General features: G+C 38.5%; 2 protein-coding genes across 2 annotated transcripts in view; both read left to right on the forward strand.

Annotated features, from left to right (window-relative positions):
- BIN2 (bridging integrator 2) overlaps nt 1-2,528 on the forward strand; it is a 42,028-nt gene extending 39,500 nt beyond the window's left edge. The window contains exon 13 of the mRNA XM_070934917.1: nt 2,295-2,528. Within this exon, the coding sequence (XP_070791018.1) occupies nt 2,295-2,405 (111 nt within the window). The 3' untranslated portion in view covers nt 2,406-2,528. The remainder of the gene's footprint in view (nt 1-2,294) is intronic.
- An 8,896-nt stretch (nt 2,529-11,424) lies between these two features.
- Nucleotides 11,425-21,331, forward strand: SMAGP (small cell adhesion glycoprotein). Its single transcript, XM_070934918.1, has 4 exons — nt 11,425-11,475; nt 13,765-13,857; nt 19,367-19,444; nt 21,080-21,331. The coding sequence occupies exons 2-4, from the start codon at nt 13,824-13,826 to the stop codon at nt 21,253-21,255; spliced, it is 288 nt and encodes a 95-aa protein (XP_070791019.1). The 5' UTR covers nt 11,425-11,475; nt 13,765-13,823; the 3' UTR covers nt 21,256-21,331.
- Nucleotides 21,332-23,863: the final 2,532 nt, after the last annotated feature.

Consider the following 23,863-nt stretch of genomic DNA (forward strand, 5'->3'; position numbering starts at 1 on the left):
TAACAGTCTTGGTAAAAATAAGAAGTATTTAATATGTATGTGTTTAATAGTAATACCATCTGCCAGTAACTCATCAGGGACTTTTATATTAAGATAAAAAAAAGTTTCAGAGTCATGGCCCTTGGGCTAATTAACTAGTCCTCATGCACACCCATGGTAATTTTGAGTCTGAAACCCCTGAGCAAAAACAGTTCAGGAGGGGCAGCCACTATTCTAAACTGCAGAAGAGAGATTAAAGGAAGAGCACTTTTGGGAATTGACTTCTTGGTCCAGTGTTGGACTCCGCATAGTATGGTGTGATGTATACCTTGCCTTCTTCAAGTCTTGAACCTTGGGCCTTCTCCTCCTTGCAAAGCAGGACCTCTGTTTGACAAAAAAAAAATAAGGTGTAATTTAGAGTCACCTGTTCTGCAAATGTTCTTGCTGAAAATGCCATGCTGTTTAGAGAGAGTTCAGAGCTGCTACTCCTGTTGCCATTAGGTTTCAGGTCTATTTACTTCTTCCTCTTTGTATGTTTGTGTCTGATATGACCGCCATTAATCATTAACTCTCCCTTTAGCAGAAACAACACCGAGCAGGTTTTTTCCTATAAAAGTAGCTACAGGTAGTCCTCGACTTACAACAGTGTTTTTTATTATTATTATTATTTATATGCCACCCTTCTCCGGAGACTCAGGGCGGCTTACAGTGCGTTAAGCAATAGCCTTCATACTTTTGTATATTTATACAAAGTTAGTTTATTGCCCCCACAAACTAGGTCCTCAATTTACCTACCTTAGAAAGGATGGAAGGCTGAGTCAACCTTGAGCCTGGCGAGATTCGATCTTACTTTAATTGCAGACAGCTGGTGTTAAATTACAGTGCTTCTGTCTGTTGAGCTAAACCAGGCTCCTCAGTTCACTTAGTGACTGTTCAAAGTTACAACAGCACTGAAAAAAGTGATTTATGACCATTTTTCACAATTCTGACTAGTGGTAAAATCCAATTTTTTTTACTACCGGTTCTGTGGGCGTGGCTTGGTGAGCATGGTGTTGCTTGGTGGGCGTGGCAGGGGAAGGATACTGCAAAATCTCCATTCCCACCCCACTCCAGGGGAAGGATACTGCAAAATCCCCATTCCCTCCCCATTCCTGGGGGAAGGATATTGCAAAATCTCCATTCCCAGCCCACTTTGGGGCCAGCCAGAGGTGGTATTTGCCGGTTCTCCAAACTACTCAAAATTTCTGCTACCAGTTCTCCAGAAACTGTAAGAACCTGCTGGATTTCACCCCTCCTTCTGACTGTTGCAGCATCCCCATGATCTTTACATTCAGATGCTTGACAACTGTCTCAGATGTTATGACAGTTTGCAGTGTCCCTGGGGACATGTGATTGCAACCTTCTGAGAAGCCAAGTCAATGGGGAAACCAGATTCACTTAACAATCGTGTTACTAATTTAACAACTGCAGTGATTGACTTAACAAATGTGGCAAGAAAAATCGCAAAATGGGGCAAAACTCACTTAACCCATTTCTCACTTAGCAACATAAACCTTGGGCTCAATTGTAGTCGTAAGTTGAGGACTACCTGTATTATGTGTTTATGTATTATGTACATAAACACAAGGAGCCTGGTGGCGCAGCAGACTAAACTGCTGCTGTTAAAGTAGCACTTAGCTGCCAGTGCCTGCAATTACTGCGAGTTCAATTCTCACCAGGCTCAAGGTTGACTCAGCCTTCCATCCTTTCGAGGTAGGTAAAATGAGGACCCGGTTTGTGGGGGCAATAAGCAGGTATATACAAAAGTATGAAGGCTATTGCTTAATGCGTTGTAAACCGCCCTGAGTCTCCGGAGAAGGGCGGCATATAAATCGAACTAATAAATAAATAAATAAATAAATAAATAAATAAATAAATAAATAAATAAATAAATGTGTGTGTGTGTGTGTGTGTGTGTGTGTGTGTAGCACCAGGCTAGAAACTGGGAGACCGTGAATTATACTTCCACCATAGACACAAAGACTGCCAAGTGATTTTGGGCCAGTCCCTCTCTCTCAGCCCTTGGAAGGAGACAAGGACAAGCCACTTTCAAATGTTGCTTCGAAAACTGCAGGGACTAGTCAACCCTTATAAACATTGCACTGTTAGCATAATGATAACTATCACTCATAATGCCCTACATTTAGCATCTTTGAAGACTTATTTTCTATGCATAAGGATTCAAGTCACGTTTCCAAATTTTTAAATTATAACGACCATGAGTGTGCTTATGGAAAAGCTCTGACTGAAGTTTGTTTACTTGTTTACTTTTCTAGGAAAAAGGATTTTGGATGGGAATAAAAGAAAGTGACTGGAAGGAAAACCAAGATATGCTACAGAAAGGCATTTTCCCCCAGGTCCTCATCAGATCGGTCCCTCTGAAATAAGCTCAAAAGCAACAGAATGAAGGAAGAAAGAGAAAGCCTCATTTTCCAAAATCTAGTTTTCTATAATTATTAAACCATTTTTTCCCCTCCAGGCCAGCTGCGTCACACCAGTATAATATCATGCAGGTGGCAATATTTAAGATATATGAACCTTTGAATAATATGAGTTACATCTACGGTATTATAAATCAGAAACTGACAATCTTTGAAAGAAATTTGTCCTTCTGAGGCCTCTGTCTCAGAGGTACTTTTCTAAAATGGAACATCACCATAAAGAGTCCTATTATAGAATAGTTGATAGCCTCCTTTGCAGAATACAGTTGGGGTTTCTGGACCATTTACCCACACTGGACTCTTTAGAGAAGTCCTCCATTTAAGTTAGTTGCAATTTCATTGCATTAATCTACTAGAAAATAGTACAATTAATAACTGCAGTTCAATCATGCTTTTCTAGACAAAGTTAAATGATTATTCGGAGAATGGGAAAAGTAAGAAAAACGATTAACTTCTATTCTTTAAGGATGAGAGGGAGGAGAAACTTAAGGAATCTTTACATGATGAGATTATCACTTTGGATAGGGAAATCACACATTAAAGTTCATATATAAAACATATTGCACAGAGAAAATATATACTGTATATATAAGGTGAAAAAAAAACCTCCTTCCCCAACATGTAATGGGACTTTTCTCCCATGTATGGGGAACCATTTAATTTTGCCATTTATCTGTTTGTGTTTGAAGCAGTTTGTTATGGAAAAATCTTACTGCTTTTTTTTTGTATATATGAATCACTAATCAGAAGCTGGCATTACGGAATATATTAGAGGATATTTATAAAATCCTTTTGAATCGTGGAACTGCCTTCCATGCTCAACTGCTTCTGAACTCTTCCCTGTTTTTTCTAAGATCATCCATTTTGTCATGTTGTCAAACACATTGTATTCTGTTTTCTCTTATTTTAGACCAGTGGTCCCCAACCTTTTGGGCACCAGGGACTGGTTCTGTGGATGAGAGGGGGTGTGGTTTCACGTGCTGCCTGCAGGCCACAGATGGGGCTTTGCTTGTTTGTGCAGGCCATTTTTTGGCATGCCACGGCCTGGTGCCAGTCCATGGACCGGGGGTTGGGGACCACTGTTTTAGACCATTGTTTTAACTAGAAATATCTGGTTTTGGACCAGATTTGGAGTACATTTGGACTACAAATGAGGCATTAGGATTACAGCTGTCATCTGTTGCTTGCTTGAAGCATTTTATTATGATCATGGATGGTAATCATTGATCAACCTATCTCCTCCAGCTTGATCACTTAGATACCGTTTGAGAGGTATTGTAAATATATCTGTACCTATAGTAATCAATAAAAACATAATTCTTTTCTGCCTAACGCATAATAAAATATGTCTGCATTTTAAATTGAAACACGTGCATCTGATTCCTTCAACGCGGTGCTCTATTATATCTTTGGAGGTGTAATTGCTTGCTGACTTGAGGAGAAGCTAATTTGGGGAAGATTGATCTCATCTATAGTACATTCAGAAGCATTTTTTTGTGCAGAGCTGCTGAATGGTCCCCAAAACATTAGCAGCTCACTACTTTGTATGTTCTGCTGACTACAGATTACATAATTTCAGAAAAAAGGGTGGTTTGGGGCTACATAAGCTATACTGGTGTTAGAAGAATTATCCTTCTGGATAATTCCAGCTCCAAATGGGGAAAAAGATACTGGAAACATGGAGACTGTTTGGAAAGATGGTTTAATGGTGGCAGGATCACATGGTTTGAGTTCCTGAACAGAAAAAGGGCCGAAATGCTGCAAGTCCCTGGGTTTTATGCCCTCTCTGGCTTTGAATTTCCTGGGACACAGAAAGAGTATCCAGAGGGTGGGGGTCTTAGCTAGCCTTGCTGGCTGATGTAATCTTCCCAGGTGCCATGTGGTGAGTTTCTGTTGCTAGATGGGTCCTATTGTGTTGCAGATGATGGTCTATTGACAAAGGGTGGGGGGGGCAGGAAGGTGGGAGCTGCTTTGTCTTTAAAACATGTTTCTCCGTTTCTCAGCCAGGGAAATATAATATTCTGCCTTTTTAATATTTCCTAAAATATTTCATTCTTCTAGGAAAGGGGTGGGTGCTAACTTCCTACACTGGCTTGCAGGAATCTTCCATCCTCCACCTCAATCTTTAATTTTGGCAACCTCAGCAGCTTCGAATAAAGTGCCTCCTGCTGAACCAAACTGCCCTGCCTTATTAGTAAGTGACACAAGAATATTATGGGCCTTGACACTCTCGTCGGCATTACAAAGAGTTAAGGAATAAGCATTCTGATGACTCGGCTGTTTATTATCAACGTAGTGAAACTGGAAAGGTGAGATGGGCAGGGGAACGCCTTAGCCTATTCACTAGAAGGCTAGGAAGCAGCTACAGGAAGAAAGTAGAGAAGAAATATCCATGCTAGTGGAGCCGGGGAAGAAATTCAACAAATTTGTCAAGCCAATATTATTTTCCCATCAACCAGGATTGCTCCAATCAGGTAAGAACTGGTTAGGGAACCAATTTAACCCCAGGATTAATTGAAAATTAAAATAGAAAATAAAATTATTTCTACATCTGGGATCCTGTAAATGCTCTGAACTATATGTTTACACATAAACGGAGCTTGTGCTGCTCCCGAGCACACTCTCCAGGCACACTAACAGGAATATAAAATACATGCACCACTAATTTCGTAGTGTGCTGGTTATCCAGTTTCCCCAGTCTTTTTCTTGTCTGCAGGTGTCTTTTTATCCCCTGAGATTCCCATAAGGATTAGCCACTTAACTTTCTTGAATGTTGGCATATACATTTCATGAAAAGGGGGTAAAGAAAAAGCTTTGAAACCTGTAGAGATAAAACATTAAGTGAGGGCTTTGATGCAAAACTTTTTTCTTTTTTCTTTTGTTCTAATTGCTTTTTGATATGGTGGGGTAGCGATAGGGGAATATAAAAACAAATCAAGGGATTGAGTCCTTTGCTACCAAATTCAATATTTATAATTGCATACGTTCCAAATCTGGCATCCATCAATGTGGATCATTCTTATTTCATGAATTAATGAGAAATATTAATAGGAAGTCGGAAGTTTGGAAGAATCACTAAGAATGTTTCATTCTATGGAACTGATTTCACTTTTGCTTTAAAGCAATCAACCAGTAGGTGTGTGAGGATACTTTTAATATGCAGCTCACTTAATTTACATTTTAGATCAATCCCTTCAGTTGAGTGATAAAAGAGTGCTGATCAATTATGCAAGCATATGATATCATGGATGCAGGAAAAACTTGTATTTTTGTTCTCAAGCTTATAGTATTGTATCTGCAAAACTGAATCCCTGCACTCCTTCTAACTAGTAGTCATACAGTACTATTTATGTACAATTTTTTAAGTTACAATTGCAGTATTGTCTTCCTATCCACGCCAACATTTTTTTTAAAAAACTACTTTTTGAAAGAACAATTGGAAACAAAGGAAGAGGAATAAAGAGAGAAGCACTTTGGAGAGGAAAGGAGACACAAAATCAATTTATTAGTTAGTTGTAATTAATTGATGTAGCCATAATACACAGTGGTAAAGGGTGCAATGTTCCTAGCTCTATTCACAAAATTAACAAGGAGCCAATTTGAAAATCTGGTTATCTACACAACAGGCCCCTTGATAAGATGTTTAACTGAAATATAGAATAGAATAGAATTCTTTATTGGCCAAGTGAGATTGGACACACAAGGAATTTGTCTTGGTGCATACACTTTCAGTGTACATAAAAGAAAAGATAGATTTGTCAAGAATCATAAGGTACAACACTTAATGATGGTCATAGGGAACAAATTAGTAATCAAATCATATTAGGAAACAGTCAATATAAATTGTAAGGATACCAGCAACAAGGTTACACTCATGCAGTCATAAGTGGGAGGAGATGGGCGATAGGAACTATGAGAAGATTAATAGTAATGCAGACTTAATAACTAGTTTGACAGTGTTGAGGGAATTATTTCTTTAGCAGAGTGATGGCATTCGGGAAAAAACTGTTCTTGTGTCTAGTTGTTCTGGTGTGCAGTGCTCTATAGCGTCATTTTGAGGGTAGAAGTTGAAACAGTTTATGTCCAGGATGCGAGGGGTCTGTAAATATTTTCACAGCCCTCTTTTTGATTCATACAGTATACAGGTCCTCAGTGGAGGGCAGGTTGGTAGTAATTGTTTTTTCTGCAGTTCTAATTATCCTCTGAAGTCTGTGTCTATATGCTACCACTTTGCACATCTGGCTAGAAAGCAATAGATAAGCAATTTCTACACTATAGATAATGCTTGCTTTCCTTGGCTAATAGTTTCCTGTTTTTTTTTCAAACATATATTTGATTAGTTTGGTTTCTTTTCCAAAACTGTGCTAAAGCAAGCAGAATTGTAAAAAAAAATTGAAAACATTCATATAATAATAATAATAATAATAATAATAATTATTATTATTATTATTATTATTATTATTATTATTATTATTATTATTTTATTTCTATACCACCCTTCTCCCGAAGGACTCAGGGCGGTGTACAGCCAATTTAAAAACACAAGACAAAACAATGATTAAAAATTAAAATAATTAAATAGATTTGGCCCGGTTTAAAACCCCAAAAATTTAAAATACCCCAATTTAAAATTATTATGTTGATAGCCCGGCCTGGCGGAACAACAGGGTCTTCAGTGCGCAGCAAAACACCCAGAGGTCGGAGATCTTACGTATTTCCGGGGGCAGTTCATTCCACAGGGCTGGGGCTCCCACAGAGAAGGCTCTCCCCCTGGGTGTCGCCAGCCGACATAACTTGGCTGATGGCACCCTGAGGAGACCCTCTCTGTGGGAGCGAACTGGCCGGTGGAAGGCTATTGGTGGCAGAAGTCGGTCATTAATACATATGGTTTGCATATATCAACAATTTACTGAATGAGTCAAATAATGCTGCTTAAATTTTTCTTTGTGAATTGTGCTATTTGTCTATGTAGAATCTGGGTTCTACATTGTAGTTCAAAAACAACATTTGGAAGCAAGCATATAACAAAATCAACCTCATCCTTATCATTGAAATGCAATAATTCAAACCAGGCTTGAAGTTTTGAAAGAGATACATAGGAGGGAAAGGCCAGTTTTCAAAAATCTGTTTTATAAAACTTTCTTGAAGATCTTGGACCAAAGCTATAAAAACAAAACCACACAAAGGGATTCCCATAATTCAGAAAACTCTGTATTGTTTTTCCTCCTAACCAGCATTACCACATACCTTGACAGTGACCTAAAGGTCTTAAAATATGGGAGTACTTTGCATGCAACTTGGAACTTCTGAATAAAAGGTAAAATATAAATCTTATAAGTAATGACTAAACTGTTTAGATGGATAAAGATTATTCTTTTGTTAACCTATGATGCTTCAGAGGAGGCTTTTATTCTATAATGGCTCTACTCGGATGATGAAATTACACACAAAAAGTGACCATCTTCCATGTGTAATGTTCCATATTTCCACATTGCTTCTTCTGTCTTTTTCCCCCCTCTCAACACACCCTCTCACACACACAATGTGTGAAAGAACAAAAGATGGAATATACTAGTTGTGAAATGAGGTCATGGTAGGAGCCATTTGTCTGGAAGGAGCTCAGAGAGAATTAAGTCCGTAGACCATTTGTAGTACTTTGAAACAGACAAATCCAAGTGGGTAAACAGTACTGTTGGCACAAAGAGATGCTATGTGTTCTTATTTTCTTTTCCTGTTGGCATTTGGGAAGCTGCTTGGTGAGTCAGTTAGAATTTCCAGCTAACAGTAGACACCTCATGTTAATCTAGTGTATGGAGAACAAAGCAGGGTTAATTCAAAATTTAGTGAAAGAAGGAACTGTTTCAAGAGGTAGACTGGGATGTGGCATTAAATTGAGGCCAAGTGACCATCCCTTGTATTTTAATTTACAAATGAAGCAGCATGCTTGTTGTCTCTAAGATATAAAGCTCTCCAGATTGTCTAGTTTTTTGGATATGTCTGTGTGTGCATGCCTTCCAGTCAGTGTTGACTCCTGGCAACTACCTGGATAAGTCTTTGCAGTTTTCTTGGCAAGATTTCAGAAATGACTTGCCGTTGCTTTTTCCTAGAGCTGAGAGAGACAGGTGCCCAAAGTAGGATTAGAATTCATTACCTCCTGGTTTCCAGCCTGGTGCCTTAACCATTATATCAAAATGTCTCTCTGTTGTTTTCTTACCAATTGCCTATGCAGAATATCCCAAGAATGATATTAAGAAAGTGACTGGTCCAGAAGCTTAATAGGAGGGGACAATGGTAGAACTGGCAACATTTATGGGCAGTAAAGTCTCAACTAGTCTTGAGTAGCAGATCCTCCTCCTACCTCTGGGAGTGGTAGATTGCTCTGCTTCTAGATGAGACTATAATTTCACAATCTCAATCACAAAAAGGGATAGGGTGGGAGGGTGGCTGTTTCTAAACATAATGTGTCTTCCATGTTTTTCTATTCTTAATACAGAACTGTGGTAAGAACACTTAGTAACACCAACCTTTGAGTAGCAGAGCAGAGGACTCGTGACTCCAGATGTCTGTAATCCAGCAGCCCAAAGAGAATGGCAGCTGACATATTGTTCTTCATTGATCAAATATGCGGCTTATATTTTTACCAGACAGTCTGAAATCCAATAGGACTGTACAAAAGTGTCTCTAATTCCTCAAAAGACGGGCAACTCTACCTAGGAGTGGCTTGATGTCACACAGAGAACACATTTGTTTCTCAAGCTATATATCCAAATTAAATGCATATAAATATACATTCCCATCACGCTATTACTTTTTGGGGTAAGCAGCATTATGCAGAAAAGAAGAAAGAAATAGTACGCCAAAAATTATAAGAAATATAACAATATCTACTTACAATAATAATTCACTCTGATTTTTCATATTTTTCTGTCCATACATTTACATTTTGCATTTTGTTCTTTATTCAGTATCCATTTTATTGGCATCACCCAACAACTCATCCAGATGATCTGTAGCCCAGCATTCTATTTCAATAACAACCACATTAGCCTGCTTTTCAAAACATATTATTTTTATGCATTTGCATGTTGTCCAGTTGCATGATTCTATAGCTTAAAACTACACCAATGAGAATTGTTTTGAGGAGTACTAAGGGCATCACTTGGTCAAACATTAGGATAAGAATAAAGATAAATTAATATATAATCAAAAATGAATAACCATTTTAAATTTGCACTGTGGTTTTTCTCAGACCAGAGTGTAATTTCTTACTAGGTGATGGGGATTGTATTTGCGATAGTATAACTTAAGTACATCAGGCATCAATCATGCATTTAAAAAGCAACTAGTAATGTCCTGATTTTGGAAGGAAGGGCCTGAAGATTCAATGAGCATAATATGCATTGGTAAATTCAGATACCATGATGGCATCAGCTGTCAATCCAAGAGCAGCTCATTTCCTTTCATTCACCATTGCTGTTAAAAGAATGCCAAGAGATCTTTGCACTCAAAATTTGGGATTAGCCATCATTTTGTGATCATAATGTGAGGGTGAAAGGGTGGCATCGGTTCTAAAATTGGGAAGGGCATTTTTCCTGTGAACGAGATTTCTGTACCTAAGAATCCATTTTCTCTGCACAACATGAAACAACTTGATTATATGCCTTATATATAACTTGTAAAATATTATAGACCAATTTGTTTTGGTTTTCTTTCATTAATACTTAATCCATTATTCCATTTTAAGATTCCTTTAGATTTAATTTTTCACTGGAGTTTAATGGATTGTTTATTTCTCAAGGTTTTATGTCCACCATCTCTCTATGTCATTCACTTCATAAGACACGATCTCAGAGGTGATGAAGATGTCATTTTCTAGATAAAAAGGGATGACAAATCTTACCAGTCTGGAGAGTAAACGGAGCAGTGGTGTTAACAGCAAACAAGGGAGCAGCTTTAAATCCTGATCCAACTCACAGAACCAGTGGCTGCCTTCTTCAGGAAGATAAAAAGATCATTTGTGGCTTTCTTTAGCTACAATCAGCAATGGCATAATTAAACTGGCATGCATTTTTATAGTTTATGGATACGATTTTGTCTCTTGGCACTACAGAAATTCTGAGAATATCTTCATATATTCTTTTGAACCTTTCTTCTCATCAAAGTAACTTGCGGATGTTGTATTAATTTATTACCGTATTAGTATATTTAAATCATCCCTTGATCGTATTCTCATGGGTGTTTCACAAAACGAATAAAACAACTAAAATGTAAACAAAATGAAGCATTTTAAGTAATTACATTAAGTAATACTTAAATGAAGTAGTAGAAGGTATATGGCTATTTACTTCTTACAGCACAGCGTTGTTTAAACTGCACTTAAAATATCTGAGAAAACAAAAATGGTCTTCCATGCCAAAATGCCCATTAAGACGGTAGCATCACAAACTATTCTGGGTTCATTGTGGTTATTGGTGCTGGATAAAATGTCCAAAAGGAAGGAGTATGTCTCGTGTGCACACACTCACCCTCTCTAATATATCATTTTAAAAAGTAATGAGTTTTAAGACTCACATTTGGGGGTGCCTTTCGAACATCTGAAATATGGAAATAATAATTAAGATGGAGAAATGATTAATGGAGGGAAGCTAATCTTGCCATTCCAGATTCCATTTCACAGACAATTTCTTTTGAAAGGATGCCATTTCAAACTAGTTCCCCTTTCAAGCTTTCCTGTGATGTATTACAAGAACAGTACTTCCAATGAAATCTTGTGGTCTTGCTATTTTCATGACACACCAAGCACAGTTTGCTTCTTACGGCTTTGCAGCTGCCGCCTGATGATCAATTTCTCCAATCTTCCTGTTCCTAACTTCCTGCCCTCCTCTCTCCTAGGCCCGGACCAGAAGGTGTGGCTTCTGATGTACATTTGTCTGGCTAATCTAGGCCTTGGATGGGGCTTGACAGGGTCCCTCTGCAGCTCTGAGTTTTTGGGGACAAGAGGAAACAAGACCAGGAGGTAAGTGAGGCTTCTTCCTCCTACGGTCCCTCCTGCTCTTCTCTGCCCCCACTTCCCACCAAACTGGATCCTGCCACTATTGAACCAAAATAGCCCTGCAGAGGCCTAGAGGTAGGGTTAGGGCTAGGCAGTGTCTTACATACTTCTGCCCTCCCTGGGTCATTTATTATAGGCTGGGTTCGCATAGCACGCTTAACTAGGGCAGTGGTTGCATTTGCACAACAGGCTAAACATGCATGGATTAACCTGTAAAGCCAATCGAACCCATGAAGTTTATTGTATGAGCTCAAATGGTGGGCTAAATGTGTAACCCAGTTCAATGTCTGAGATGAACCCAGTCATAGTCAATCCACATGTTTTTAGATCCTTTTTGTTAGCTCAGTGGTGGGTTACTACCGGTTCGCCCCAGATCGGGCAAACTGGTAGCGGCAGCAATGGCGGGAGGCTCCGCCCACCCACCTGGACATCTCTGCGTATGCCCATGAGCAAACCAGTAGCGGCCGAAATTAAAACCCACTACTGTGTTAGCTGTCTCCAGAACTGAGGTTTCCTCACACCCTAAATATTCAGTGAGTCCTTTTGGGGGTTGGTCGTTTATTTTTTCCAAGAAAATATGGCCACTGGCCAAGCGGTTAAACCGTGGGGCTTGTCAACCAGAAGGTTGGCAGTTTGAGACCAAGTACTACATGATAGAGTGAGTTTCCTTTCCTGCCCCAGCTCCTGCTAACCTAGTTGTTCGAAAGCATGCAAATGCAAGTAGATAAATGAAGATCAGTGGGAAGATAACGGTGTTCCCTGTCTTTCAGCGTATAGTCATGCTGGCCTCATGACCACAGAAACATCTTCGGACAATGGTGGCTTTCTTGGCTAGGAAACAGAGATGAGCGCTGCCCCCTAGAGTCGGACACGACTGGCAGGGGAAACCTTCACCTTTACCTTTTTACTGTACCTGAAAAAAGCACTTACCTTTGAAAGGATGACATCCTCACTTGTAGTTAGTTCGCTTTTCCCTGTTGAATATATGGGTGACCTAACCCAGTGAGCCACTCCAAATGTTAAGTCTGGAAATAGATGTGGCCCTTGTTTCCTCCTATTGCAGAATTCTTGGAACAGATGCTGGATTTTTTTCTGTAGTCATCCTTATCATTCTATGAGTCAAATGCTTTTTGCCATCTATCCTGATCTTCATCTCTTAGCTTTCACCTTTTAGCCTTTACCTAAACTAATGACTTCTTGCTGTGGTGTTCCTGGTCTTATCTCAGAACTGTCCTGTTTCTTCATTTTTCTACTGTGCAGTTCCCTCACCTGATCCCATTTCTATTTCTTTTTATACCACTCATTTCTCACGGAATTCTTCTTCGTGATCTGTGAGTCTGTACATGTTGATACATTTGATTTTCATTTTTGCTTTAGAAATACTCCTTCTTCCATTCTTTATTAACTCTTTATGATAATCAGCCCCTTGGGTTCTTTGTTCTATTATCCCTGCTCTAAATATATTACATGCCAGACTACTTCTGAAAATAATTTAAAAACCTCAGTCAGAGCAAGATGCAGCAGTCAGAGACGTGATTACTTTCTGGTTGCTCTGATAACTTGCCAGTTTTAAAAGAACTTCACAGACTGTTTATTTGCTTATAGTCCCTATTCAGAAGTGCTGGTGTGTGCTTTTAACCGGTACTCTCCTTCCTCCCTTTTTGTCTGTGACCTGTCAAAGTCACAGAAAAAACTGCACGGCTAATAATTGTTTAAAATTTTAATGAGTAGTAAGCTCCTTGGGGTGTGCTCCTTGGGGTGTGCTCCTTAGTAAGCCTGTTTAGAAATTCAGTTGCTATTACTTAACAGTTCTAGTCCTGCCTTAGGCATGAAAGCCAGCTGGGTGACTTTGAGACAGTCAGCTTCTCTCCAACATAAGAAAGGAATTGGCAAGAAAAATGTTGCCAAGAAGACTGCAGGGTTGACCTGATGGAGCTAATAAAGTCCATGGGGTGTACTTTTTAGTAAGCTTGTTTAAAAATGCAAGCAGCATTACTGAAGTTACCAGTCTGTAGTTGATATTTAAGAGGAGGAGGAGGAGGAGAAAAGAAAAAGAAGAAAGAAAGAAAGAAAGAAAGAAAGAAAGAAAGAAAGAAAGAAAGAAAGAAAGAAAGAAAGAAAGAAAGAAAGAAAAGTTATAATAGCATCTTGCACACTGTGATCAGCACTAATGATGAACTGATAAATTTCTGTTCATAGCATTATCTGGATAACAGCATTATCGTTTGGTTTTCTTTCTTTTGGTTTCCTCAGCTTCAAATCTTTTTTACAATTTTAAAAGTCAAAACAACTTAACGAAGAAGGGTGATGCCATGGCAGCTATTCCAACAACGTCATCGGCCACAGGTAAGTGCACTCAGGAATAAGGGGATGATAAAATAAAAAGATTTTTAGAGAAAGGAAAGCTTGCTGTTTTAATTTGTATAGGATGGAGAATAAGCTTACTCACAAAATGACGGATGTGGAAAATTATTTTTCCCCAGGCTCCCTCATTTCAGCAGCTCAGAGTATTTTATTGTTGAGAACCCGTGGATAGGATTTAAAAGTATATGTACAATATCTAACATATTTAGCCACTTTATAACAAATTATGGTAGTAGGGGAGAAGGTAGTTATCTTCTTTCACTGTTAAATCAAGAGGTGGAGGTGACTGTAGAGAAACAAAGGAGAACATACTCAGGAAACATCTTCCATCTAGTTGGGCCCACATAAATCCATAGTTGACTTTAAACCTGGTTTGTTGAATACAGCATATAAACCATACTGTAATACACAACTCTAAGCTACAAATCATGGTTCCATTCCAGTAGATTTTGTGTGTGATGAGCTATTTTTATCTATGTATATAAAAGCCAAAACCACTCATGCGATCACAAAATCTCCAGAACTATAAAGCCTACAAACTTGAAATTTGGCACGTATGTTCCTCTTGGCTTCTAGGTGCTCACTAAGAAAGAATTTTTTCAAAATTTATTTATTTTATTTTATTTTATTTATTTTATTTTATTTTATTTTATTTTATTATTTTATTTTATTTTATTTTATTTTATTTTATTTTATTTTATTTTATTTTATTTTATTTTATTTTATTTTATTTTATTTATTTTTATATGCCGCCCTTCTCCGGAGACTCAGGGCAGCTTACAATGCATTAAGCAATAGCCTTCATACTTTTGTATATTTTATACAAAGTCAGCTTATTGCCCCCACAAACCAGGTCCTCATTTTACCCACCTTAGAAAGGATGGAAGGTTGAGTCGACCTTGAGCCTGGTGAGAATTGAACTCGCAGTAATTGCAGGCAACTGGATGTTAAATGCTGCCTTAGTAGGAGGCATTAGCCTCCTACACCACTCAGGCTCCTGACCATCAGATCATTAGTATTTCTTGAGGGAGACAAGGGGATAGGATAGGGGAGGCTTCTGTGGGGCAAGGCTGAGGGAGACAAGGGGATAGGATAGGGGAGGCTTCTGGGGGCTAGGCTAAGGGAGAGAAAGGGAGAGGAGAGGCCAATTGTAACTTCTCATTAATTTTCAAGCTGTAAGTGCCGATTTATCAAGCCCGATCATATAGTTTTGTAGCTGAGCACGGGTATTCAGCTAGTAATAAGATAAAATATAACTTGAAAATCCAAAACAGTTGACTTCATCATTTGCAAGTTAAGTAAAATAGTCCTCTGATTTTTTAAAATTTGCAACTGCAAATAAAGTTATGCGATTTACTAATATCAATATTGCAGAGTGCAAGAGAACAAGATACAGATTTTCTCAGTTGGAATTCAATTCCCTAAGACTTCTGAAGATATGCAGATAAAAAAACTGATTAAATACTAGAAGGTTAGCGTATGTCCCATTACGATAAACAGAGGCCACAATCAGAAAGCATAAGTCTGCCTGCCCATAACTAAAGAAACCCAATTCCAATGGCAAGCCTTTGAATTTGAGCCCAGTTAACCCTACTGAGCAATAAATACCAAAGTTTGGAATGGAAATCCTTTTTCGATAATGACAGCTGCTGTTGCGTAGGCAGAGAGTGCTAAGATTTATCCTATAAATATATGCGGAACTTTTTTTCAATTCACCTAAATTTGCTTAAGTCCTAAATCTTTGCTCCAGAAGGAAGGCATACCACTGTTTTCTCCATAAACACTCTCAGTGCAATCTGGACCAAAGGTCCCAGGTTTTGTCTGTCTGTGTGGGTGTTGCTATGTTGGCTTACTGGTTTGCTTCTGGCATTCTCAGAATCTGATTTCAGAAAAGTGAATGCTGAAGTATTTAGAGAGAATGGTATATTCGGCTCTGCAGTATTCCTCAGATTTATCAATTATAGATGACACGATAATAGACCACCTATGGCGTACAAGCTGTATGACTTTGATACATGTATTGGTGGACATACGGGCAGAAGGAAGGCAACAATATTGCATCAGGATATCAGCACCTAAACATCACAAATTACATTCTCTGGACATTTTGCAGTATACAAAATGATGCCGGTATGTAATTCACAACATTTGCACAATGGCTTAATTCACAATTTTGTTACCACCATGGCTTCTATTAAAAGCCCAGATCAAGGAAGCTACATTATTGTTTAGTGTAAATTGTGAGCCCAGCCTCTTGCCTGAATGATAAGAATGTAGATGTTTCTATGTGTAAAAATATTTATAGAAATGCTTGGTTTTGGTCAATTTCCTTCCTCTTTTATCTTTGAAAACATAAGGAAGCAGTGTTTCTTTGCTGCTGAAACAGCCACGAGAAGGGAGGACTCATCATACTCTATATTGACTGTAGCCCATTTAGTTGGCATTTCCTCTGTTCCCACTAGACTTGATCCATACATAAATTATTAGATTATCACCCCGTACTGAACCATGATTTTTAATCATGGTTTCCTGACTGAGCCAAAATAGGCTGTGTTCATAAAAAGGTTGGTTTGCAAATCACTGGTGTTAGAACAACATGCCAAAATGGAAACCAAGTAAATCAGATAATGGTTTAATGCAGGGTTTCTCAATCTGATCGATTTAAAGATGTCTGGACTTCAATTCATTCAGTTCTGGGAGTTGAAATCCATACGTGTTAAGGTTGAGAAACATTGACTTACTGCAGTGAGCGAATCTAGTCACTGATATTATTCTACTGGAAGAATCTATAGCTATCCAGCACATCGGTTTTTCATTTCTTTGTGCACTGCAACCACGCAAATCTCAGAACTCTGTCATAGTATTCCTGGAACAATACTAGAATGTCATTCTATGTTCAGTTCTGGCACCATCCATGTTGAAAGTAGCACACGATCTTAAGATAGTAGCCATCCCACTGTTCCTTCTTTGGCGAGTAGCTATAACAATTTGCAATAAATGTCACAGTATGCTTCAGCATCCAAAAGTTATTTGAAAGGCAGGCAAAAATTATCATTTCTATTATTTCTAGTGTAATTTCTTTCTTTGCTAATAAGAAGTCCTTTCTTTGAGAGAATTGGGCAGTTCAGTAATCTGAGTGTGTGTGTGTGTGTGTGTGTGTGTGTGTGTGTGTGTGTGTGTGTGTGTGTGTATTACAAACTATTCTAAAAATACGAGTTCCAGGTATATTAGTAAAAAAAGAAGCAGACGTACTGCGAACTCCGGAACTTTTTTACTATTTTACTAAGCTTTCATCAGCCATCTGCTGACATTGTCAGAGTATTAAACTACCATTACAGAGATCTCTGCCTTTATACGCCATTAATCAATTTAGCCTTTGCGCATGTAATAGGCCCTTCCAGCCGTTTGCCACTTGTAATCAGCTGTGTTGTTTTTACTGTCCGGAGTTCACAGTATGTCTGCTTCTTTTTACACACACACACACACACACACACACACACACACACACACACACACATAGAGAGAGAGAAATGTAATAAAGATTGTAAGCTTTGCATGCATAGGAACACATCTTTTCATTCTACTTTTTCCCCTTTTTCCTTCTTCTCTGACTCCATTTAACTTTCTCCAAATAATTACTGGATGAACTGGCTGTAATGTCATAGCATGTTTGCAATCATTCTAATGTCTCAGGAAAAGTTCAGAGTTCTTCAGAGAGAGCAGCCTGTTTATTTGGAAATAAATGTTTTTTAAACAACCTAGGTTTTTACATCATGCTGAACCATTTTTGGCATCACTATTGTTTACTGAATATACAACAAATAAACAGATCCAATTAAACATGTTCACCCAACATGCTAAGCTGAAACCAAACTACATTGCTGCTTAGCATATGATGCCAAACTAAGGCTGCTTCCAAGACAGACTTCAAGTCAAAATGAGGTTTGTTTGCTTGTTTGTATTGTTTGGTCAGTGTGATTTATAAACTATGGGTTACAGCTTAAATTGGATATAAATTTCACCATTTAAGTTCTAGTAAAAAAAAAAAAAAATCAAAATGCCATCTTAGCATGTTGTACATACATAGTCTAAAGTTAACATTGTGTATTGTTAAAAAGGTGTTCGTTTCTGCAAAGGCGAAAATGCAGGGGACAGGATCAAAAGCCATAATTACACACATCAATTTTAGCTAACCAGACATTAGATAGGTTGCTGTCATGCATAATGTTTTCCTTTGTGCCTACTGATGATTTTGATAGGGTGGAGAGGGTATAAATTAATGCTTCACAAATATAATTCAATTTTGCAGCAGGGGAAAGGGTGAGGTGTGTATATGGTTGGATGCCATGGACTTGGCCACAGTTTGGAGGGAATAGGTTGTTATCTGCAGCCTGTAAAACATTGGTTTGGCTCAGAGGCCCTTATGATAAGATCCTTCGATGTCATACATTCTTGTAAAGAGTTTGGCTCCCAAATAGCTGGCAAGTCTTAGAAATCTTTAGAAATGAGCTGCTGGCAGAACATTTGTTCCTGCTGGCACTGCCACTGTTGTACATTATTAGATATTCACTGAGTAAGCCTGATTACCTAAGCCCTGAAACACTACAGAACAGACCTGTTTCTGCTTTGTAACTGGAGCCAAAGGTTGAAGGCTTTTATTGAGCAACTCTTCCAGCAGCTTCAATGGCACTTTTCTTCCCCTTGCAGTTTGGCCAGTTATTTCACCAAAATTACTTGTCCCTAATCATTTTAAAGAGGGACGCAGTGGCTCAGTGGCTAAGACGCTGAGCTTGTCGATCAAAAGGTCGGCGGTTCAGCAGTTTGAATCCCTAGTGCTGTGTAACGGGATGAGCTCCCGTTACTTGTCCCAGCTTCTGCCAGCCTAGCAGTTCAAAAGCACGTAAAAAATGAAAGTAGAAAAATAGGGACCAAATTGGTGGGAAGGTAACAGCACTCCATGTGCCTTCGGCGTTTAGTCATGCCGGCCACATGACTACGGAGACTTTGAAACGGAGATGAGCATCACTCCCTAGAGTCGGGAACGACTAGCACATATGTGCAAGGGGAACCTTTATCTTTACCTTTAATTATTTTAAGCTCTCTCTTTGCAATTGTTGCTGCATATTATGCCTCAACATTTCATCTTATTTAGCGTACACTTTTTTCCCTGTAGGAAAAAACGTGTGTGTGTGTGTGTGTGTGTGCAGGGTGCATGCATGCCTACTTCTGGAAGATGTAGTATATGGATTAGCATACCTTACATATTCTCATTCCTTCTCCAAGGAAATCATTGCGCCTTCCTGCTCTTCTTGTCAGTATAGCTCTGGGAAGTAGGTTAGCCTGAAAGGGGTGGGGGGGAGCCTGTTGCGAGGTCATCTTTCCCCTCTTCCATTTTCATGATAGAAAGGAATTTGAATCTGGACTTCCTGGTTCAAATCAAGTGCACCATCTGCTGCTATATTGACGTCTCCCTCTTTTTTCCTCCATGAAGGGATGCTGACCAGTCCGTTCATGAAGAAGATGAACACTCCTGCGTCCCAAGAGGATGCCAATATGGCTGTTATAGGAGGTAATAGCCATTATCTTTCCAAGGCTAACTATGGGGTGCACTCCAACATAGCCCCAAAGCACTAATGGTAAAGCCAGCAGCATAGATGGCGGGTGGTAAAAGTGCCAGTGTATCCTACGTATTAGGAGGTAATCCCCGATCAGACCTGCATATCTTTGACACAAGGGCAGATATTTTTTTCAGCCAATAGCTGCACTTTTATTAGTATTGTATATGCACGCATGTACTCATTCATGCACAGCGTGTACACTTTTGGGCATCCTAGAACAAGAGTGTGATGCTGGTCTCGTTTATCCCTTGAGGTTAGCTAAGACTACCCACTTTCCTGATATGCAAGGTGTTAGACCATTCCTTTTTGGTAGTGGCTTTGGAGGTAATGATCCCAGGAGCAATGGCCATTTCCAACCTTGCTCTATGTTTTTTTTTTTCCCCTTAAATCCTCCAACTTCCCTTTTCAAAGACAGGCTTCTGCCTCTTGTGTATGGGTTGCCTATTTTAACTTAAAAGAAATGGTTAAGCAGTTCTAGAGGGGAACAAAATTGCTTGTCTAGTCCAGGGAGCTATTATGCGAAAGCCCTTTCTTCTTTACCCCAGTGCTGAAATCTTGACTGTTTTCAAGCCGTATTATTGTATTTAACGTATTATCTATACTGCCTGCTTGTAGAGGATCAGGCATACAGCTCTGGGCAGAGAATTCATTCAGGGGACGGGGCACATTAGAAGCCTGTTCTGCTGCTCTCCATATAACCTCTGAAGGAGCTACGTTATCATCCCATGAAAGGATAGGAAGTTAACTCTCTTGTCGATCGGGGCTGTAATTCTTAAAAGGACCAGAATCAATTTCAGCATTTGTATTGTTATGGAAACTATACCACCTTTCCATAAATGAATCTGAAAAATGAAGGCTTGCAGATTCAGGAAGAATATGACTTGGCAGGACTTAGTAGGCAAAGGTGATGTTGGTGCAAGAACATAAAAACAAGATTGTTGATGAAGATCCATTCGCTGTGGGTCCGCTCCTTCAGTGGGAGCTCAATGGTAGATCACAAGACATGTGCAGGATTTTGATCAGATTCCCATGTTGTCTAAAATCTTGCATACATTTGTTAAAGCATGGGGAATTCTGGGAGTTGAAGTTCACATAGCTTAAAGTTGCTGAGCTTGAGAAAGGCAGATCTAATGTAGAAGCTTATTTATACTCTAAAGCATAAACCTCAATTACTTTTAATTATAAATAAAATGTAAGGAATAGGCTCCAGGTTCCTCCCTCCATAAATTCCTCATCGCTCAGTGCTGTTTTGCTTCAATTCTTTTAATCTTGTTCTACCGTTTAGAGTCATAAGTAGAAAGGTACTCAGCCTAAAAGGCTTTGGGGTCCCCAAATTGCTATAGTTCTAACCACTATTAACATTAGCTCCCCTAAATGAACTCTATGTTTTTGCTTTCAAATGTTACTTTTCTGGCAACAAATATAATGGTAGATGAAATGGGAAAGGGAAGGGAGGGAGGTCTGTGCTACAGAGAAACAAGCAAGTAAGATAGAAACTTGTTCTCAGACTAACAATTGTTTGGTCTGTTAGATCTGCTCAAAAACGATCTGCTCTAAACAGTTTCTTTTCTCTATTTTGTTTCAAGCTGTTATTGCCGTGGTTTTTCTCACTCTCCTTTCAGTCGTTGTGATAATCGTTATTTATCTGTACAAGAATAAAGGCAACTATCACACTTATGAACAACCTGAAGCAGATCCAGAGGGATCAGTCCAAATGGAAGACTTCCCCTATAAACGTGAAAAAGAAGAGTACTTCATATAGAAGATACCGGACTGCTGCCATGTTTTAGACTGTCCTAACTTAAATAAACAAAAGTTTTAGGTTTGTCATTCTTTTACTCAAGGAATTAAAGCTGTATTAGTAAGTTTTGTTTATATACTTGGGGAACTCTGGCTTAAACAGAGTAATGAACAAAGAGTTCTACACCTTGGTGGCAACACACAAGTTATTTATGGATTGCAGTGATGCAACCCTTAAAATGCAGAGTAGTCATCACTCTGTCCAATTCTAATTATCTACAATTAGAATAGGCAGATAGGCACCTCTTTACCCCAGATAGTTTGCTATCTGGTATAGGAAAGAAAACACCGGGGTGAGGATTGACCCAAATGACAGCTATCTATTTTCACATCTTACCCATCTGTAAAGCAAAAAAATAAAACCCATTTCAAACCAAAAATATATTTTAACATGCAAAACTACTTTTTAGTTGTTACAAGCCTTCACACATGGAAGTGAGGCATTAGGAACTTCTAATGTCACGAGCAACTCTCTATGGGTGTTGCTTTCAGTTAAGCAAACCAACTCCAAAGCTCCGAAAAATGTTATTTTTTCTAAACCTTCTTAATATGAATATTTCTAACAAGTACCTTAATGGCTTTTTTATTCATTCTAATCCCGCAATGTAGTGTCTGTGCATATCAAACCTTTGGTTCTGTGAAGAAACATCCGCATTCATAGTTTCAAGCACGTGCTTTACAGTCTAAATGGAAATACCTAAACTTCCAATATATCAAGAGGAATAATAATGAAATAATTTGTAGGGTAATGCATTGCATGAGGGCAAATATTGCAGTAGGCTGAGAAAACAAGAGGAAGAATATATGTTAGCAGCTCTTGACAGAAGCAGAGGGGGAATAGATTGCTATCTTTTAAAATACTTGGAAAAAAGTGAAATATTATATTTACTTCCATATCAGTGCATTCAGGACTAAAGACAGTTCTAAACACTTCTAGAAGCATATTGGTTTACTGTATTCTTATTAACAGCAGAAGCAGGAGGAAGATTTCCATTGGAACTGTGGCATATGGAAAGGAAAAGTTTTAACTCTTTCTCTCCCATGACTCAGTCCCAAAGAAAATAATCCTTTCTACACTGCTGTCATCTGAGAAAAGAAAGCATGCATGGCTGCTAATGACAATTCTTTTCTGGGACTAATAGCAGTTTCAGGGAAGGGGAAGATATTAACTGGCTTTGTATTATTTTTTTTTTTCAAAAAGCATACTAACTGGCTTCCTAATGACATACTTAACATTATTATGTAGCGGTAAATGTGTTCCATATTTATATCATCCCCTATATCATATAACTTCTATTTTTTCACACTGACAGCACAGTGAACAAAGGAACAGATACGAAGGCAAAATCAATTTTAAAACTTTCAGCATTATAATGGACAGGAATTTAAGAGGCTAAATTCAACTTTGTCACTTTATTCAAATTTTCAAAATAGCCTTTATTCTACTTGTTTTTAGTATAAAAAGTCCACAAGTTAAGTGCACCACAGTGTTTACAGAGAGACCTAGAATCCCAACCTTCCATTAACAGTCAGCTGTATGGATGACCATGACACATACAACACACAGAAAATTAAGATAAAATATATTCACCAAATCTGATAATTTTTTTAATTCATAAAAACAAAAGCAACAACAACAACAAAAGATTGAGGATCCCTGAAATATTCTTCTTAATCCTAATAAGACTTCATTGTACCCAAGTCACTTTTTTAAATGTTTGCGTCTAAAAAAACAAAAACAAAAAAACCCCATCAATCCAGCAAACTTGCACACTGATTGACATCTACCAGACATTTTTTTTTTTTTGTCTCTCTAGCCTGAATAACATTCCACTTAAAGAGTTTTTGTTATTACGACACTGGGTTGCTTCCCTCCCCCACACCCTTTTTAAAAAAATGGTTTCATTTTAAGCTCTTTTGTTTTGTTTGTTGAAACATACAGGAAGCATTTAATGAAATGTTGTATTTCTGGCACCAAAACATGGCTTCAGTTAGATTTTTAATGTGCAAAGGAGTCCAAGATCACTTAAGAATATATAAAAAAGGACATCCTGGGACATCGCTCTAGCTGCATACTTTCCTAGCAAAGGAACAGAGAGCAAAGGTGAGTAGAAGGAACCAACCGAGGGGTTCTGAAATGAAAACTGAGCCCCCCCTCAATCATACTCTTCCAATAGGCATCTACCACAGATGCCCCCCCCCCAAAAAAAACATTATGTCTGACTATCTTTCTCCTCAGCACCATTGATTCTAAGGAAAAGGAAAGATGGGTCTTAGTCCTAGTCATTGGCAACAGGTATATCTGATCTGCAAGCTTGGTACGTTTGATACGTGGAAGCGAGTTTTCTTCCAACTTCCATTCCTCCCTCCCCCAACTATTTCTCATCCCCAACCCCAACCCCATTTTTTATATATAATTGATTAATAAAAGCCAGACACAGAGAAAGAGAGCTGCAGTGAAAAGCACTCTCTGGTGGAACTAAAGGGAAATCTGAGGGATAGCTTAGCTCACATTCATTTCACAATTTAACCCCCAAGGTTTAAGAGAGGCACTCCTACCATTGCATGGT

This window comes from Pituophis catenifer, unplaced genomic scaffold (assembly GCF_029215685.1).
Source record: "Pituophis catenifer annectens isolate HBS135680 unplaced genomic scaffold, rPitCat1.0.hap2 SCAF_2, whole genome shotgun sequence".
Taxonomy (NCBI): Eukaryota; Metazoa; Chordata; class Lepidosauria; order Squamata; family Colubridae; genus Pituophis; species Pituophis catenifer.